Source organism: Ailuropoda melanoleuca, chromosome 16 (genome assembly GCF_002007445.2).
Source record: "Ailuropoda melanoleuca isolate Jingjing chromosome 16, ASM200744v2, whole genome shotgun sequence".
Lineage (NCBI taxonomy): Eukaryota > Metazoa > Chordata > Mammalia > Carnivora > Ursidae > Ailuropoda > Ailuropoda melanoleuca.
The window spans coordinates 16,756,033-16,774,987 of NC_048233.1; the positions used below are offsets into that span (position 1 = coordinate 16,756,033).

General features: G+C 32.7%; 1 protein-coding gene across 2 annotated transcripts in view; it reads left to right on the forward strand.

Annotated features, from left to right (window-relative positions):
• Positions 1-18,955, forward strand: part of PIK3C2G (phosphatidylinositol-4-phosphate 3-kinase catalytic subunit type 2 gamma) — a 358,071-nt gene that overhangs the window by 35,261 nt on the left and 303,855 nt on the right. For both annotated transcript variants that reach the window (XM_034645915.1, XM_011228226.3), the window contains exons 3-5: positions 229-311; positions 3,746-3,903; positions 8,316-8,430. In XM_034645915.1, coding sequence (XP_034501806.1) covers positions 229-311; positions 3,746-3,903; positions 8,316-8,430 — 356 coding nt within the window. The remainder of the gene's footprint in view (positions 1-228; positions 312-3,745; positions 3,904-8,315; positions 8,431-18,955) is intronic.

Genomic DNA, 18,955 nt, shown 5'->3' on the forward strand with positions numbered 1-18,955 from the left:
CTCCTGTCTGTGTGGATTCCCCATACATAGGACTGTGAAATTTGATTTTCTCCTGTTATTCTGTCTCCTGCCAATCTGATTCTAAGTCTAGAAGGACCATAGAAGGACCATAGGGCAGAGGAAGGTCTTTCTTCCAGACAGAATCTTAAAAACAAAATTAAAATTGTACAATTGTATTAATCTCTTCTTCACACCAAACTATATTAATTTAACAGTTTTTACTTTCAGCTGACAGGTTTTTCTCTTCGGCTAGCTGAAGTACCTCAAGGCAGTAACAAGACTCTGGCCTCCTTCTGCGACAAAGTAAAAAAGTGAGTGTTGCTATTTCATTAAACTTTGAAATTTCTGTACCAGCATAAATTTGTCTATTGTAATTTAACATAACTGAACTGATTAATTTTAAATATAAAATTTTAAAGTTTTTAAATAATTTTAACATAATGAAAAATATAAATTTATGACAAATTAGTTCATTAACTGCTAGTATTGTTTTTGTTGTTTTAGTAAAACAATTTTACTCTCTTGAAAATTCAGTTAAAGCTAAATGTTTCATAATTTCAGACCTGCCCTTGCTATTTATTGATCATTTAGATTGCAGTGAATTAATTTCTTACTTAATGACATAATTGACTGACTTCTCTGGTTCTGTACCAAAACATCATAGATTTATCCTTCTTACCTGGGATATACTACTTAAAATGGTGACAATGCCCTCCTCTTAATAATTTAATCTTGCCTTGAATGAACTGCCAAAATGAATGAGCAAATGCATGGGTGTTTGTTCACTGAAAAATAAATTTATTCACTAGGGGATATTACAAAAACATCACTGATCTTCTTTGCTCATTTAAAATGAACTTACAACTATAGATGCCTTTTTTTAGGAACAATTTCTCATTAGCCGTTAAAATTTATATAACGCCATCTCTTCTATTGCTAAGGTTCCCGAAAGTTTTGAAAAATTAATGCATTTACATTTTGTTCTCTTGATTTTTATCTATTTATAGCTGTTTTAAAAATAATAAGCACACATATAAATGAACTATAACTTATCAGCTATAGCAGCTTACTACTAAATGATCATTTGGGATTAAAGACTGGAATCATTTATTTAATCATTAATTTAAAAGGCTATTTGAAAACCTAATAACTAGTCCATGTATGAGAGATAATTCAAATGTAGAACAAGCAGAAAAGCAAGGTCTGTGCCCTAAAAAACTTGTAACCCTACTGGAAGAATTGAAAGGCACACAGATAAAAAACAAAAAACAAAACCAAGGAACTCAAATCCATGAAAATATTTAATAATTAATGTCTCACTCTTGTTCACAGAAAACAATTAAAATGACTGGATTCCTAAATTAGGATCTTTAAAGATATCAATATTGATTCTTTTAAGAATAAACTACTTGCTGTCACAAACTGACAAGCATTGCCAGGAACTTGACACTTTAAATCTAAAATGTGATCATTTCTATTCTCTAAGCATGAGAAATAGCTCTCTTAATATCACAAGATATCGCTCAGTATAAATCCATTGACAAAACACTTATTACTGTCCTTCCCATCACTTTCTTTAATACAATGTAATATTCTTAGATGAAATCTTCCTGTGGATGCAATAGTGACACAAAATATTTTATGTAATGGTTTGTCAGTAGCTCATGGTGCATTTTCTGAATTCTTAAATGTAAATTTTCTCAATGGTTCTTTTCAAAGTATCCGTGAAAACTAAAACAGACAACCAAACAGTAATAAACTTTATAGAGTAGTGAAAGGAAGATATAGGTTATATCCACACACATTTCTCTTGGTTTTCAATAATCTTTTTTGATGTATACTCATATATAAAATAATGAAATTTATAGATGCATAATTATTTTGTACACAAACACACTATTCATTCAACAGCAACTATTTCGGAGGATCTATGGACTCGGCACTGTCCAAGTCTCTTCATTCAAAAGAAGACCAAATTGAGTTTGAAAGCCAAGTTTCATAAGAGGGTCACAACAGAATGGATTTATGTATCCAATTTCATCTGTTTTTTTAATCCAATATTTAAATAACCATACCTACAAGTGTTATTGACATTCCTGTTATACACCCTTTAAAGAACCTGTCTACTTTGTTGGATTTGGTTCCTTGTGACATATTTTTAAGCCACATCTTTCAAGGAATGTGTCATATTTTTGTAAAAAATACAATAAAATGGCATGGCTTATGAAAAATTTTGAATATAGTAGACACTCAACAAAGTTTTAGGAGAGAATAGGTCATTAATTTGCATTTTAAATTTAATTCCCCCAACAGTAGAAGCTTAAATCATGTATGCATAGAGTAGTATCCTATCAAATGGTGAATGCTAAATCATAAAGCTCCTCAACCAGAACTGGAGTCTAGACCTTTTTCGTAGGTGTAACAAAGGACAGTGGCTCGTATCTTTATCCTAAACAATGGGTTCTCAAATTGTAGTTCCAGAGTAGCAGCAGTAATGGCTTACTTGGGAAACTGTTGGTAGGGAAAATGTGAAGATTCCTGCATAGATCTATTGAGTCAGCAAGGATGAGGATGGGACTCAGAAAATAAGGGGATTCTGATGCATGCCATGCACTTTTTCATTTCTCAGGCCCCTCAAGGAGGGGATGTTTCTGTGCAATTTAAGGGCATAGAGATTAAGCTACTTCAGTGAGCCTGGCACTACTTTAATGCTGCCCAAATAGAATGAATGCCAAGAATGTAATTCATATTGATACATTGCATAGAATGCATAGTATCCCTTCTATACACAAAACGTATAACTTTCTCTTTGGGAATAGCACTACAAAATTTAGATATCTGCATAATTAACAACAACAACAACAACAATAAAAACCCCCCATGATTTCATATTCATCATCAAAGCCATTTTAAACATCTAAGTTCCAAATAATTTTATGTTATATTCTACACATGGGCAATAACATGGATCAACAAGGATTCAGCTATAATAATATATAATGATAATTATGATGCATCGTATGGGTATATGCTTATGTTCTACAAAAATCTTTTGCATGACTTTTCACTTTTAATCCTTGCAATAAACCTTTGAAGTAGATATAAATATCCTCATTTGTGTAGAGAAACTGGTCAAATAACTTGCTTCTGACCATAAAACTACTAAATGGAAGAGTCAGGATTCAAGCTCAAGGCTTCTGGCTCCAAGGGTAAACTATTTAGCAATTATCTGACTCATCTGAGCAATAAAGAATTGTTCAGTGTGTAAAATGACTTCTGGGCTAAATTACTTATGTAAAATCCAGAGATTTGTGTAAAATCCAAAAATTTATAACCAAGAATGGTATTTACCAATTGGACACAAGGTAATTTATTAAAAGAAATCCTTAAATCAAAATGAATGACTTCCAGCTTGAGAACATTATGGAAAACCAAGGGGAGGCATTCAGGCTTCGAAACTAATGTCAGTGAAGGAAGTAATCATTGTTCAGAGTTAATTTTCATGCCTAATGAATGACAGTGTATTCTTAATTGCTTCAAATGAGATGTTCCTGGGGAAATCTAAAGAATGGTCCTTTTCAGTTGTTTTGGTATAACTGTAATCTTTACCAATCTGGCCTAGCTAACACCACTGTACCACAAATCAGATGTTGACCGTTTTCATATTTTAAATCTTCTACAGCAAAACCGTGCATGAAGTTTCTTATAATCTTCTCCTAAGTATTATTTTCCATATATTTTTCAGAATAAGAGAAACATATCATGCAGCTGACATTAACTCCAATTCAGGGAAGATTTGGAGCACTACTACAGCATTTCCCTATCGGCTTTTTACTAATACCAAGTTTAATATAAATATTTATATTGATAACTCAACGCAACTACTTCATTTTATGCCATATGGTAAGCAACCTTGCAAGTAAGTATAAAAATCTACGTTAAGCTGGTGTAGGCTGCATAGCCTTGAATCCACAGACTGAAAGCATTAAAAGAAGCATTATTAAATGCTAGTATTTTGCTCTGAAGTGAAGTTAAGAGGAAAACAGCTGGAAACTTTTTGCTAACATTTGTTTAGCTATTGTTTTTAAGAATTCTCTTCACATAGCTCACCCGAGGACACTTTACTTTTCTGCTATAAAATAGTTGGTGGCAAGCATAACAAATTTTTAGAATATTAAAAACAAAAACTAAATTTCAAAAAGAATACAGATAAAGCATATGAATAAATATGAATGAATATACTATACGAAAATGGCAATACTCCCCATTAGAAACAACTACGTCATTCAAATGTGAATAAATTATGATATAAAACAGGCACTGATACATAGTCTTTATTCCCACTGTACAAACTATAGAAGCCTTATGCATAATGAGCAGATAGATCCATTGAATCAGTCTCTGGGGATGGATCCTGGAACCTAGAATCTGCATTTTATCAAACTCATCAGATGATTCTTATTTTTCTAAAGTTTTAGAATCTCTTTAAAGTTGTTTACTATTTTATTTCATTGTTATTGTTAACTATTTGGCAAAACAATAATAGTTCCTCAAACATTAGTAGCTACTAAATGAGTTTCTGCATATGAACCTTTTTATCTTGACAAATAACGTTCCAACAAATATTTTCTTTCATTGATTGTTATTAATATAATTATTATTTTGCTTTTTTTCTTTCTTACTCTAGTCAAGATTCTGAGTTAGTGCAGATGGTTACAAACATAACAATGTTATGTTGGAATATTTAGTTAGGACCATCTGCTTTGAAACTAACAAAAACTAACTCTTGCTGCCTTAAGAAAAAACATTCTTAAAGAATATAGAGATTTCTTACAGAATTTAAGAGTAGGAATACAGTGGATTCAAGAATGTACTAAAGGCACAGATGAATAAGCAGTCCACAATTCCTGTATGCGTCTCACCTCATCTCTTCTATATAACTGCTTCTCAGGTTTCCCTTGTTTTCTGCTGACTCATTTCCCTTGCTTTTCCAAACACATGGAAAGCCAAGCTCTCAAGTTTAAATGCTATTTGGCCAGCTACCTAAAGAAAATTCAATCTCTCTATTTGATCTAATTCCAAATTTCTAAAAGCAGGATTCTGATTGCCCAGCCAAAATCAGTGGTGTTGAACCCTGAGCCAATCACAATCTGTGTCTTGGCCTCAGTTGCTGGAGAAGAGGGAATAACTGAACTAGGGAGACCACTTCTCTTCTTTCAGTTTACAATATTTAACTTCCAACATCTCTCTTTCTCTCTCTCTGGATGTTCTTTTGATGAATATTGCAAGTTGGAGGTAATTTTTCACTTTTAGAAGAAGTTTCAGGAAAGTGATTAGGTCATTGTGTCTAGTGTTAGAGATGTATAGTTGTAAAGAGGCTGTCTACACTCTCAGGGATATTAAAAATGTTTATAAGAAGGAGGAAGGGGAGGTGGAGGAAGGGGTGAAGTACAGAGGAAGGAGGAGGACAAAGTAGAGGAGAAAGGACACATTAAATAAAACACACAGAGCAGCATAGGCCACTGTTGAGAGGAAAACCTTTCCTCTATTCACTTATATTTGAAGGGGGTGGGGATGGTGGCTGTAAGGTAGCTGACAATAGACAGATTAGTAGGAGAAAAGACAAAGTTATTTACATATGCATGTAGGGGTTACTTGCTGAATACCCAGAGGTAAAGGTTTATATACCAGTTTAATGTAAAAGTGTGTATGTGTGTGTATAGGGGGTGTCACTTGGAGCTTCAATAGGAAAATAGGAAATATATATACATATGTATTTATGTTAATTGATGGGCAGTCTGTCTCCTTCCTGGAATTTGCAGGAAATTACCTCAGAAGAAAGTTAATGGAAGCGGTATTTTAGGGAGTCTCTGTTTCAGTCAGATAAAGAAAGTTCACTTACAAGATTTCAAATGTTTTCACTTTGAAATAATCTGTATGCCAAAACTGTGATCCTTTCACCACTTTATATAAAGTGTTTTACTAGTAAATACAGATGTGCTATAAAGAACAAAATAGTGTATCTGAAGAGTATATCAAGAATGACTTCAATAAAAGGTAGAAGCTATTCCTAGAAACTTAGGGAATAATGAAATCTAGATAAATAAAGAGGTAAAGATAGGTGAAGATAAGGCATTTTCATCCAAAGAGAACACTGTTTCCCCAAAAGTGAGGAAATGGAATCCTTTAGAGAAGTAGGTGTTTTGAGCAAAGAATTCTGTGTTCCATAATCTTCAATTATCACTTCAATGAAGATGATTCCCTTATCCTTATTTCCAAGTTCAAAATTGCTCTAGAGTGTCTTTCCTTTCAGATTTAGATGATTCATGGTTAGAACTGTATTAGGAGGCCATTTGTGACCTGCAGAGTGTTGGAAGTAGAAATCAGTTTGCAAAGACTAAAGAGTGAAGGACAATGGTTTGCAGAAGTTATCTGCTTTTAAAAGAAGTTTGGCAGTAATGGGAAGGTTAAAAAAAATACTGTCTTAATGGAATGAAATGGATAAGGGGAGATTTTATTGGAAGATTAAACAGAAACAGAAATTTTAAGAAAAAACAAAAGCATCTTTGTAGTGAGGATATTGAATATATAAAACGGAGGGGATTTAATTGATAGAAATGGAACCTAGTATAGGAAAAATAAGAGATTAAGAAGTAAGAGATAGTAAAAAGCAATGATACTTATATTTCAAAAGATGGGTAAAGGTAGAGGATGATGTGCAGAAAACGAGATTTAATGCACAGGGTACTTAACTAAAGAATCTCAAATGGGCAGTTTCCTCTTCAACATGGTAGGCAATATGGTCAACAGATTGAGAAGGACTCCATAAAGTGGAAGAGTACAAGAAATTGGGAAACATATCAGCTGCCAAAGTGAAGGTATAAGCATAAATCTACTTAAAAGAAGCCATAGTATTTGTTGGCTTACAATATGGATGCGAAGTTTAACTTACAGACACTTAATGGCTCACTTCAAGGAGAAAGATGATAATTTCAGGTTTAGATATGTCTAATTCGAAGTAATAATGAAACATTCAAAGAGTAACATGAAACAAATAGTAAGAGATAATTAAACTGAAGCACGTGAGAGAAGTAGCAGTAGAAACTGGATTATGGAGCCTATCCTATAGAGTGGAAAGATGATTGTAGTGAAATAATGCATTCATGCATGCCCCCTATAGCACAGGGGATGCAGCCTGGAAATGGGAGAGCCAAATTAATCAAAATGAACTGATGTTTCTGGAGATATTTTCCTGCCATCTATACGAGCAATGTTCTCCCCTCCTTGTCAGATCCCTTACAGTCATGATTTTGGTGTGGCCATATTTTCTTCTAGCATCCATCATAGCATTTCAGTCAGTATTCCCAAGCAATGGAGTGTTTAAGATACTCTCTACCATGTCAAAGCATTTCCACAATCCCTAATTCCATGATGATCTTTACCATTTATTTCTCTGATTATTTCTTAGAAAATACCTCCATCTACCATAAAACCCACATTTTAAAATCCAGCAGCATTCTCTCCCCATTTTTTTGTGGCAGGTCCAGCAATGTCAGTTGCACTACATTTTGTTAGCCAGTTTGTGTCAAAAACCTTTTCCTCCAAACAAAAAGGTATGGAAGTAAAAGAAGCTACAGCAAAGTAAACTCGTAACTGCAAACTAAACAAAACTCAGATGAATACAATTGAGTGTTTGCAGTATGCTGTTCAAATTCTCACTGGTTAGGGGTCATCAGTAGTCTGTTTGCACTTGCTTCACTGATTGAGACCGTGAGAACATACTCAAAGCATGGAGGCATATATATATATATATTTTTTTTTTTTTAAAGATTTTATTTATTTATTTGACACAGAGAGAGAGCACAAGCAGGGGGAGTGGCAGCCAGAGGCAAAGGCAGAAGTAGACTCCTTGCTGAGCAAGGAGCCGGATGCAGGCTCAAACCCAGGATCTGAGAGATCACAACCTGAGCTAAGGTCAGACCCTTAACTGAGGGAGCCACCAAGCTGCCCTCACAGAATACTTTTTATGCAGAGCCACAATGTATTAAGGTATTAACATGAGGAATACAGTACCCTAGCTCTGTCAGTAATATGAAGACAGACTGATTAAAAAAAATGCAAAGAATTGTTTTTCGAAAGTATCTCCAAATTTAACCAGGCTAATAAATGAGATGCATCTCATTTTAATTCCTCTTGATGGAGCCAGACAGTTAAAATAGTTCATAACATGTCTTTTTTTTGTGTGCTCAAAACCTTTTCCCAGCCAATATATGATAAGCTCTTATTAACTTCTTACTATTCACCTTTGTTTTTAGCTAATTATCTTGTCAAAGACCTAATTGCAGAGATTCTACATTTTTGTACAAATGACCAGTTATTCCCCAAAGATCATCTTCTAAGTATATGTGGCTATGAAGAATTTTTGCAGAAGTGAGTATCTTATTAAGGTAAATTTTGATCGTTGTTATAACCTATGCTAAGGCACGCTTCACTTTTTTTCTTTTAAACATACTTTGTACAAACACTGTACTCTTCTAACCAACATTATTAAATCAATTTTGCCCTTTTTAAGGTGAATTCAAAATTTTATGACTCATAGTGACAGTCCCATTCTTGGTTTTATTTTGTATTTTGTGTATTTATGGCAACATATATTTAACTGACCTGTGACCAGGAGGGTGATAATCTCAAAACAAGGAAATTTCAGTTTTAAAACCAAGAAAATCCTGGGCAAAACAAGTCACTGTAATAAAGTTTATTATAACTGACCACAATTTTTTAAAAGTAAATTATTTTGCAATTTTTTATTTGGAATAATATAAGTATGCTGATTAAATGCTGATTTTTGAAAATCACAGAGGGTTTTAGTATGAGCATTACAACATTTTCATAAAAGAGTAACCTTCATTTCTTTAGTCAGGCAGCTCTTATAACAATTAGAAAAGTCTGTTCTCATGTGGGTCAACTGCAAATATTTATTTGGTAGAAAACTCACCTTCTCTTATTTATCACAATTATGACTATTCTGAAATTCCTTAAAGACCAACCTTGAAAATATAATATAATTTTAAGAAAGGAGATATTTCTCTGCTGGTACTGTGGTTGTTATAGACAGTAAAGTCATAAACAAAATTAGTCAATAAAGTGGATTGTCATTTACATTTTTCCTTTGTTTCCACAAGTGTCTAAAGAATGACAACAGTCTCATGGAAGTAAAAGTGTATTTCATTTCAGATACTCATTGTCACTGTCATTATTATTCCTTTATAATGTATGTGAAAACTTGATGAATTAAAATTATCAGTAAATCCAGTCTTTTATTGTGCGGTGTTAACTCTGAGCGACTTTTAAGACTGATTATGTCCCTTTTTGTAATCCCAGTTATAACAAAATAATGATAAAGATTTCTATGAAATCCCAGATATTTTGTTGTACTGAACTCAGAGATAGTCCCCTTCTCTCTTATCTATTTGAACCTATTAACATACCCAATGACTAGGCTGCTACCTTCTTCCAACATGTGGTTTTTGAAAGTATATCCAAAGACCAAGGAGAAATACTTGAGAAATATAACCTTATACTGGTACTCGTTAAATTTCATTTTCTGAATGTATATGTTTCCAAATGTACATCTGGACTTTAGCTAATGTCAAACATCAGATACAAAGAATAAGAAACATTATCAAATTTATGTATTTAATATTATCAGTAAGAAATATCCCACAAGCAAAAGTGTTAAAGAAATAGAAATTTGGATGAGTATAATGTGAACAAATTTATAATGGACCTTGTCTTGTTTCAAATGTGTAATCATCTGTAATTAGCTCAATTGTTGATTGCTAAAAATGTATATATCATTTTGCTCTTGCTTCTTGCCAATATGAACATAATAGGTTTCTAAGATATTTTATAGTCATTTGTTTCTAACAAAATTTCATTTACCTGGGTTTTCATTAAGATGGTAAAGTTACAAGTATTAGTTTAGATTAATTATAGTCATTTTTCCCTACTGGAATTTGAAAGATATGTATATATCAGGGATCTACTTACTATTTAAGGTTAACATCCTACCTGTTTGGAATGATTTTTTAAAATAAGCATAACATTCATTATCATTCTTTCTAACATCTAAATCATTCAGATAGGTTTTGTTGTTGATGGTAAAATAAGCATAACATTCATTATCATTCTTTCTAACATCTAAATCATTCAGATAGGTTTTGTTGTTGTTGTTGTTGTTGTTGTTGTTTTATTCCCTTGCAAATTGTCTAAAAAAATATGTCCTGGGGTGCCTGGGTGGCTCAGCTGGTTAAGCGTGTGACCCTTGATTTTGGTTCAGGTCATGATCTCAGGGTTGTGAGATGGAGCCCCACATTGGGCTCCATGCTGGGCGTGAAGCCTGCTTAAGATTCTCCCTCTCTCTCTCAGGGCACCTGGGTGGCTCAGTCATTAGGCGGCTGCCTTCGGCTCGGGGCGTGATCCCGGCGTTCTGGGATCGAGCCCCACATCAGGCTCCTCCGCTATGAACCTGCTTCTTCCTCTCCCACTCCCCCCTGCTTGTGTTCCCTCTCTCGCTAGCTCTCTCTATCTCTGTCAAATGAATAAATAAAATCTTAAAAAAAAAAAAAAGATTCTCTCTCTCCCCCCATCCCTCCTCCCCCACTCTCTCTCTCAAAAACTAAAAAATAATAAAAATTAAAATAAATAAAACATATGTCCTTAAATACTTGGAAATCTTTATAATGTTCTTCTATAGAAGGAACATAGGTAATACATAATGAAGTTAATAATGTAATAGGTAATAATTTAGACTCTAACAGTTATAGTACTACATCTGGAATATCTGACTAGCTTTGACTGTAATAATAACAACCATTTATCAAGTGCTCATTATTTGGTTACCCCATATTGGGTAGACTTCTAAGTCTTATGACATTATCAATATGATAGATACAGTAATTACCCCTGTTTTACAGACAGGAAGTCTGAGGCTTTGTTTAAGATCACACAGCTAGGAAGCTGGTAGAGTGAAGCCTGAATTCAAACCTGGGTTTGGCCGCTTGCCCTGGGTCTAAACTATGAAACAACAGTGCAAAAGCTCTCGAAGGATATACAAGAAATAGCAAATAGGTTCTTCATGCAGGAGCACAGGGTGAAAAATCTATGTAGTTTTTTAGGTGTCTGCGGAACGGGGTGCAGAGATTGTATTAGTCTACTTCAACTCCTATTGAAAACCACACACATATAAAACATAGGGTTAATCATTGAGAATATGAAGATAAGTTATATATAATTTTTGCCTTCTCCCTTTCTTAAAAATTCGTAAAGCCCTGTGATCACTTCTTACAATGTCCTATCATGTGGGCAGTATTGGCATTGTTATATACAAATGCTGTAGATCACAGAGGGATTAATGGCAAGAACATGGAAACAGTGCACAGAAAAGTCAATGATAAACTTATATTTAAAGAATACTGTGGAAAAATCAGTAATTTGTGATAAAATGTAAATGGCTTTAGAGTATATAAAATGCACTTAAATTTTGATTTTAAAAAAAATTGTCAAGAAAAAACAGGTTAAGAATGTGAATAGCATGAATAGAAATTCAATGGAAAAATTATTTAAAGAATTTAATCTAACTAATAACAAACATCCAATTAAAACAATGAGATACCATTTTGCCCATCATATTCTTAAAATACTTATGATGAAATTCAGTTGGAAATGGACAATATGTAAACAGCTGCTAGAAAAACATATTGATACAGAATTTACTGAAGAGAATTTTGTCAAACATGTTAAAGGTCTGTAGAAATGTGTCTAAAACTGATAGATTATCTGTGTTTCAGAAATTCTGCTTCAGTGAATATTTCTAAGTAACCATCATAATAACACAAAAAGACTTAGTTATAAAGGTTATTTACCATAATGTAATTTCTAGTATTAACAACAACAAGAACAACAACTGGGAAAAAACAACATCTCCAATAGTACNAAAACTACATCTCCAATAGTACTCTGAAATAGGAGTAAGATAGGTCATTAATTTATTATAACATGACAGAATTTATAAATTATTAAAAATATAGAATCATATGTCTTGAAATAAAAACATGCATCATAGTTTTTAAGGATTAAAATATATTTTTCAAATCATGTTTAAATATATTAATTTTTGTTAAAACAAGTATATTTCTATTTGGAAAATAAGAAGAANTTGGAACATAAGAAGAATTTTTTTTTTAAAGGTCTTATTTATTCACTTGAGAGGGAGGGAGAGAGAGTGGGGGGCAGAGAGGGAGAGAGAGAACCCGGGGGGAGAGGCAGAGGGAGAGGGAGAGGCAGGCTGCCCGCTGAGCAGGGAGCCCACTAAGCAGGGCTCTGTCCCAGGACCCTGGGATCAGGGATCATGACCCCAGCCAAAGGCAGACACTCAACCAACCGAGCCACCCAGGTACCCCAAGAAGAAATCTTATACAGTAAAATGTTAAAGTAGTTACTTCCACCTTGAAAAGGAATTACAATACAAATGATATTTATTTATTTCATTTTTAATTTAAAAAACTCCTATGATAAACCTGCCCCCCTTTTTTTTTTTTTGCTATCAAGAGATTAAGGAAATAAATAATTTCACATGGAGATGAAAATAATAACAGTTAAAACAACAGCAAAATCTACACCACTTTTTAAGTTTTTAATGGACTAGAATTTTCACATGTAGTACCATTCATTCTCATATAAGAGAAGCATGATCATTTTCATTTTACAGATGGGAAAATTGAGGCTAAGAGAAAATAATGACTTCCTTAAGGTTATAAAATTTGGAAGCAACAAAGTCAGGATAGCACAGGTTTATCTGGCTCTGCAGCCTGAATCTTTCTAGTATAAAACAAAGCCCCTTCATAACAAAGGGCCACTGGAAAATAAAAATTATAGGGATAATGTTTCACTGGGGATAATGACCATTTACTTGGGTTGTAAACATGGGTTTATAATTCAGCATACAGCATTTAAGTCAAACACAAGGAAAACAACTTGTAGAGCACTCATCTTCTGACATATTTAAATTTTTAAAAATCTTTAACCAGAAAACATTTAGAAGTGTTTTGACTAAAACGAAGGTAAATTATAATCACTAAAGGTGGGCTTGTTAAATTTCTGATTAGATAAAAATTTTCTTTTTGGAATTTTGAGACTCCTTAAGCAAATAAATATTATCAAAACAAATTCTGCCCACTATTGATAATGCTACTCCATCACTGTTGCTTTGGCAAAATGAGTTTAACTTCCTTTAACTTCAATTTCTTTATCTTTAAAAAAAAATTATTTTTAATGTATTGTTCTACTTTACAAATGTGCCGTAGGATTACATTTCGTTAATCTCTAATTTCAAATGTAAAACTTTTATTAAGCATTTACTAATCTTTTCAGGTTGTATAGATTGCTTTGCGGTCCTGTGAAGTGTAGGTCTAAGTAAATTGAAAATATTATGTGGTTGTTCAGATACAGTGAACTTAAAAGTAGAAAAGTGTTCTCTCTCCCCCTACCCCAGCAAAAAACCACTATTATTTTTGTGGGATGATGTAGAAGTATTTTTTTCATTTTAAGTTCTCCTTATGTCATCAGAACTATGCTTTTCAATCTGTTCTGCGTTATGAAGATAGAGATAAATTATATTTAGTTGCTAGTTTTGCAATTTCTCATCTACTTTAGGGAAAGGGCAAATCCTTAAAATGTAAACTCCTTGGTTTCTTCCAGTCAGTATATTTATCTGACTCTTCTTTTTTTTTTTTTTTTTAAGATTTTATTTATTTATTTGACAAAGAGAGACAGCCAGCGAGAGAGGGAACACAAGCAGGGGGAAGTGGGAGAGGAAGAAGCAGGCTCCCAGAGGAAGAGCCTGCCTGATGTGGGGCTCGATCCATAGAGAACGCTGGGATCATGCCCTGAGCCGAAGGCAGACGTTTAATGCCTGCGCCACCCAGGCACCCCTTGTCTGACTATTCTAAGACTTTCTGTCATCACAATTAAAATGTCAATGGGCTGGATGTTTTCTCATAACTTTGCTGATAGTGTATTTATGATGCTCTATTCGTATTTCCTCCTTAAGTCATACTTTGCTGTTTCATTGAACTCCCCTGTCTGTAGAGGCCCAGAGATATTACTAACCTAATCATTTAGGCGCTATGAAAAAAATTCACACACTTTTCCAAAACAGTACATTGAACTGAAATTTAATAAACAAAGCAACTAAGATACTATTTATATTTTGTAACCTATTGCAAAATTAAGAAAGATAACTTTTCTAGGAAGTACAAATTCCCTTTTTATACGTCAACTATATTATTATAGCAACTAATTTATAACATTCAACCTAATTTAGTATTACAACCTTTTTCTGTAAATTTAAATAATCTGTTTTTTTCTCTCTCCCCCTTTCTCCCTCTCTCTCTCTCTATCCCTCTTGCTCTTGATCTTCCTCTCCCTGTTCAATGTTTCCATAAATACAGGAACTCACTTTAATAGCCTGTCTCCGCAACTATTCTCAAAAATGAGAAGGTTCCTGACCTCTTACATCTAGATGTTATGTATTTACCAGATACTTCAATTATATCAAATAGTTTCATTAACTACAGTATTCTCCTCAAAAATTGCTTTCTTTATACATGGTTTTAAATAATATAATATATTATGAACAAAGAAAAAAAGAATCAGGACAGAAACTATCAATTTTCTCATAGGCTCAAGATAGCTTAATACAAAATGGTCAGCATTAAAAAGTATGGAATGCAAAAACTGCAAATTAGAATCTGAATAAATTAAATAGAGAAGTAATAGAAGAATAAAAGGAATCTTGTACATTCAAAAAATATTAACATCTTCCATTATGTTCCTGGTCTGTAGACCCTAAATTAATTACCATGGTAGGAAATGTCCTTGGTAATTTCATTTCCCTTTTTCCCATGATCTTACCCGGTAGACAGACCCCATCAGGCTAATACAATGGCAGGCTTGAGGACAGGATCTACGACCTCTTTTCTTCCCTGTTAGAGCATCTAACAGATACAAAACCCAGAGTGTGCCTGCTTCTGCTTTCCTTCCAGGGAGTAACAAGACTCCTACTTCACCTACTCTTGTAATCATTTCACATGAGCTTTTTCTTCATAAATATATTTATAATATATGAAGTATAATGTTACTTCACAATTTACCCCTTACTATCTAGCCCAGCATTTACTGGGAGTACAGGTTTTTCTGTTTCTCACTCCTAACGTATGTGATTTAAGTAATTTCTTCTCTCAAAAGTCTTGCTATGTGTTTTACGTTCTAATTCAGCTTAAAAACAATGCTTCTTAGGTGCCCTGTGAAACAAAATTTACTGTACTTCAAAGCTTTTTGTTGAATAAATCATGACGGCACTGTCAGTAGCAAACCACAAGTACTGTGTAAGAAGAAACCGAATAGTCTTTCTTGAAAATTCTGCTTGGGCCAATTGTTTATGGTTATGACCACGTGTTATATCCTTAATTTAAGCCAAACAAAATGAAACAAAACAAAACTGTTCTTTATGATTTAATTGACTCTTGTCAAGGAATGCTGGAACCCAGAGTGCTGAAAAAATGTACAAAGAAAGAAGAAAAACAAAACCTATTGTAACTAAAAATCTTACTTTGAAATTGTCATATACATTCTTAAATCTAAATTTAAAAGGCAGTATCTACCTCTTTATTCATCAGCAGCGTTGATTAGTTTGATCTGGCTTTCTACTTGGAAGTCCCTTTTCTTTTTTCTGACCTTTCCTAGTAGAGAAAATGTTGAATAACCTTTGATTAGAGTGAGAAAGTCCTCTTTGAAAATTAAAGCTAATTAGAGTTTTAAAATAAACTTCTTTAAAAAAACCTTCTATTTAAAACAAAATAGCTAATCTCATGACAATTTGTATTAATTTATTCTTTAAACATTTGATTATAAATTGGAATTGTTTTATTCAAAGTAATCCAACTATTAAATACCATTTATTTAATAGTTAAATAACTACTAAATATTAACTATAAATAACTATTAAATACTAAATTTTATACAAAGTTTAAGCTATATAAAGTTTAAACTTTATATATAATGATTATACTCATTAACAGTAAAAACTGGGTTGTATATATTCCTGGGGGAAAAAAATGAGTCTCTTTCTTCTTAATAAAAGTAAGGATTCCATTTAGCAAACTTGAACAAATTGATTATTTCAGCACATTTGGAACAGCCTAAGATTACCAATATTATAATCAACTCTTTTTTAGCTTTTTAGTCTTAATTTGGTCAAATAAATAGCTTAAGGTGTTTTTCTCTTTTACATAACTTCGCTCTTCCACTTACAAATCACAAAATCATGACAGAGAGTTGGAAAAAGCATGTCATAACACTGAGATCTCTCACGTATAATAATAAAAGTTGTGTTCTGGTAATAAATCATTCATTGAGAGTATCTTGAGTTACTTCAATTCAGTTATTAGATCTCCTTCACAATACTTTTCCTAACATTTAAAAATTAATTTTCACTTCTATCTTTAATAAATAGTTAGCTAAAATAACGATAGTAATAATATACTATATAAACTTGCATTTGGTTTTAAACAATAATTCTAGACTAGAACAAATGTCCTAATATGTGGATACTCTCTACATAACTTCATTTGAAAGCAATTCCCCAAAGAAAGAGCTTGTACTAAATAAAAGTTGTTTTTAAAAGCTACAGGTAAGAATTATAGCATATTTCAGACCCAAGTTTTCTAAAAAGCTTTGTCATGCTTATACAAGCATCATTAACCAACAGACTTGATAAAAAGAATCACTTCATAAAAATAAAAACCTGTTGCATGATATTTCCAAGGAGACAAGGCAAATCAGAACTAAACAAAGGTATATAATTTTATTTTGTTATACCTAAAACTATAATAATCAATAGGCAGCTATCAAGTTATTTTTGTTACTTGAAAATATTTACTTGTAAGAGCTAAGAAATAAAAATCCTACTCCCACCCCCACAAATTTTGAATCAACTGAAGTTCTATTTTTCTTAAATAAAGTAAAGGAATTAGCTAAATAGTATGTGTATTGCATAGTATTTCAAATTAGCCAGTATCATCTTAACGAAGTCTAATGGCATTATTTTAAGTTTAGTTCTTTAAAGTCTAAAGAATGTTTCTCCTCTGGAGGTTTGTGGGAAAAATAATGAAACCTTGATATGGAATAAGATCTGTATTTTTGCTTTTCTTGAGTTGGTGACTGTATAACAAATTTTGCACACCACACCTCCAAAATAACTCCCTAGAGTTTAGTATACATTTTTGCAAAGGACAAAAAGCTCCACATTCACTGATATGTTTCTTCCTTATTTACTTTCTTCTTTACCTTTATTTGTTTAAATTGTTGTGCTAGTATTTGTCTTTGTGAATGCACAGCTTAAAAGAGGGCATTGTAAACTTGAAAGTTGTTATAAAACATTTCCTCTAGATTAAAAAAATTGAATTTAAAAAAGTATGTGTACTGTATATGTAAAGAAATACAACCATATTCAAGTGAAGAGCCATGAGGGATAGTTGCCTTTTTGCAAGCTGGAGGGAATTCTTAAGAAAAAATGGGGCATCTGAAAAGAAAGGTTTACATTTCTTACGTGCAGCTCTCTCTTGAATTGTAGCTTCTGGCATCAATTTATGTCCCATAGAGGGTCCCTATTCAAAACCATGACCCTCATCTACTAACCACCCTATGGCTGTGAGCCCACGTTTTAGAATTTAACCTATGCTTGTCTCTCTATATCATGAAGTTTAACTCTTCCTATTCATGGTTCCCCTAAAAGCAAAATAACAAAGTTGAGGAACACTGACTGAGGGAAACAATATACCACTGATCTTTACCTATGCTGAGTAGCAAAAAGTGACACTTTAAGCATAAATCCAGGGTGTTTTCATTGGTTACAAAACTTACTAGAATTAAAGATTATGATAGATGTAACATCTTCAACATTTTTAAGTGGAAATACAAAAGGAATATGTATGTGCGCAGAATACACACACATAAGTATTTGAAAAATATTCTCTGGTGTGCTACAGTATTATTAATATTTTAATATTTTGTTATATTCACGTTACATCTCTTAGTCAACCTAACTATTAAAAGGCAGCTTAACTGTTGAATTTCCTTAAAGAAGTACTTTAATAGCTCTCAGCAATCCTGGCTCTCAATATTTATAAAATCAAATGGACATACTCTTTTTCCCTATATATGACTATAATATTTCACAAGCATCTCTGTGACTACTTCTTACACATAAGAATAGAGAATATTTAAACCTAACTAGGTTATCCTATTTAAAAAAGGATACATGTTTATTCCAATAAAAGAATAATGTTTGTAAATGGGAATTTACAAGGAGTGCCTAGCCTGCTGGGAATCAATATTTGTAGGTCCAACATTACTTACGATGTCTTTTTTTTTTTGCCCATAAGATAAATTTGAAGTATTTGCATATCATTTTTGGTGTTAAGGTCAATAATTTCTCTTTATATAAACATACTGCTCTAGAAATACTTTAACATGAGCTACTTATGAATAGGAAATAGGAGTAATTATGTGCAAGGATTCATCTTTCTGGTGTTCATCTTAAATGACAGGTATACTCATAACAGTTCCTAAGATAGTAGCTAAGAATACATAGTTGGAATCAAAGATTTGTCAAGGGAATAAATAAATGGATGTGCAGAATTTTGATTTTCTAGTATATATGAAGAAAAAAATCTAAACTTTTCATTGTATCATAAAGATTCAGTTCATTTAACAGTCTTAGTTTTTTTTACATGATTGTTAAATAAAATTACTAAGAACCTGTATTTGAAATATTACCAGATTGAGACAAACATCTGCTGTGTATAATCTGAAGTAGATAATTCCAATGTTCACA